The sequence below is a fragment of the Chrysochloris asiatica genome, unplaced genomic scaffold (genome assembly GCF_000296735.1).
Source record: "Chrysochloris asiatica unplaced genomic scaffold, ChrAsi1.0 scaffold00638, whole genome shotgun sequence".
NCBI lineage: Eukaryota > Metazoa > Chordata > Mammalia > Afrosoricida > Chrysochloridae > Chrysochloris > Chrysochloris asiatica.
This window is the reverse complement of record NW_006409156.1, coordinates 1-1,479: the sequence shown is the minus strand read 5'-3', so window position 1 is coordinate 1,479 and position 1,479 is coordinate 1. Positions and strand designations below refer to the sequence as shown.

General features: G+C 49.0%; 1 protein-coding gene across 1 annotated transcript in view; it reads right to left on the bottom strand.

The window, feature by feature from the left end:
• FRY (furry homolog (Drosophila)) overlaps positions 1-874 on the bottom strand; it is a gene marked incomplete at its 5' end in the record, with an annotated part of 88,108 nt that extends 87,234 nt beyond the window's left edge. The window contains one exon of the mRNA XM_006877848.1: positions 724-874. Coding sequence (XP_006877910.1) covers positions 724-874 — 151 coding nt within the window. The remainder of the gene's footprint in view (positions 1-723) is intronic.
• Positions 875-1,479: the final 605 nt, after the last annotated feature.

Genomic DNA, 1,479 nt, shown 5'->3' with positions numbered 1-1,479 from the left:
CAGATCTCCAGGTTTTTCTCCCGTGGTGCCACTGGGTCGGTTTGAACCGCCAACCTTTCTGTTAGCAGCTATGTTCTTACAACTGCTGCCTCATCATGGTTCTGTATCCCTGTTGCTCTGGGTGCCGTTAAACAGATTCCGCCTCATATAGAAGCAGGAGGACTGAGGAGAACTGCACTACCGGGTTTCCTCTGTGAGGAGCTGCTGGGTGGGAGGTTTGAACCACCAACCTTCTAGCTAGCAGCCAAGTGCTTAGCCCATTGTACCTACTGGAGCATGTCCTCCCACCCCCACTGCCATCGAGTCCTATCTGACTCACAGCGGCCCTCTAGGAAGGACAGAATACAACTGCTCTAAAGGGCTTCCAAGGCCGTCATCTTTAGCAAGCAGATTGCCTCATTTTTCTCCTGAGGAGGGGCTCGTGAACTTGAACCACCGACCTCTCAGGTAGCAGCCAACATTTACACTTAACCCCTTGCACCACCAGGGCTCCTGGGGCACATACTAGTCAGTAGAGAACATGAGCAAAGGGTTAGGAGAAGCTGTGTTTCAAGTTTCCTACAATCTCAGAAATCAACATGGCAGGAAGGGAGATTCTCAGGGTCCCGAGGCAGTGGGGCCCACTGGCTAATTGCCAATATGGCAGCTGGCCATGGTCCTGCTGATCTCATAGTAGAGGAGTGGGAGGCACGTGGTCATCTTTCCTCTGTTCATGCTGCTCACCGATGCAGCGGTCCCCGCAGAGTGATGGTTTCGGGGAGGTAGTCGACCAAGGGTGCCCAGCAACCTCCAGTACAAGGCATTGGTAGGGGCTGTGGTTGCTTGATTTCTGTAATGTTCAACAACCAGCCTGTGTAGGGAGAAACTGGATCATCTGTAGAGAGAGAAAGACAAGTGTGCTTTATTTCTGGGGAGAAAAGATTTTTGTTCTCCCTGCTTGGTGATTTTTAAGACCCCATCTTACAAAATCTTGCTAGCCACAGTGACTCTCTAACCCTGCAGTTAGGTGAGCATGAAGGATTTGGGTTACAATGACTTGATTAGGCTTTGTCCCGTGACTGTTTGGATAATGAATCAGAGGTTGGAACGTACAGACACAAGAAAAACATTAAATCGCGTGCATTCCTATTGGTGTGAAAGGTTCCTTTTTCTGTAAAATTTCCGCATTGCATTCAAAGACAATCTGGTATTTTCCGTTTGCTCAGGACCAGAGGCATCCATGACTTCTCTCTCACATCCCACGTGAACCCCCAATGGTGTCGATGACAGTAATACTAATAAAAAATAACATTAGGAATGAGAGGGATAAATGTTTCACACAGTAAGAAACCCGACTGTAGTTAGTTTCCATGGAACCCACTGACTCCTGGTACCCCCTTGTGTGCCAGAGTAGAACTGCTCCATGGGGTCTTTCTTCCCAAACACCTCTGGGTGGGTTGAAACCACCAACCCCTCCAACTAGTAGTCACATGCTTAGCT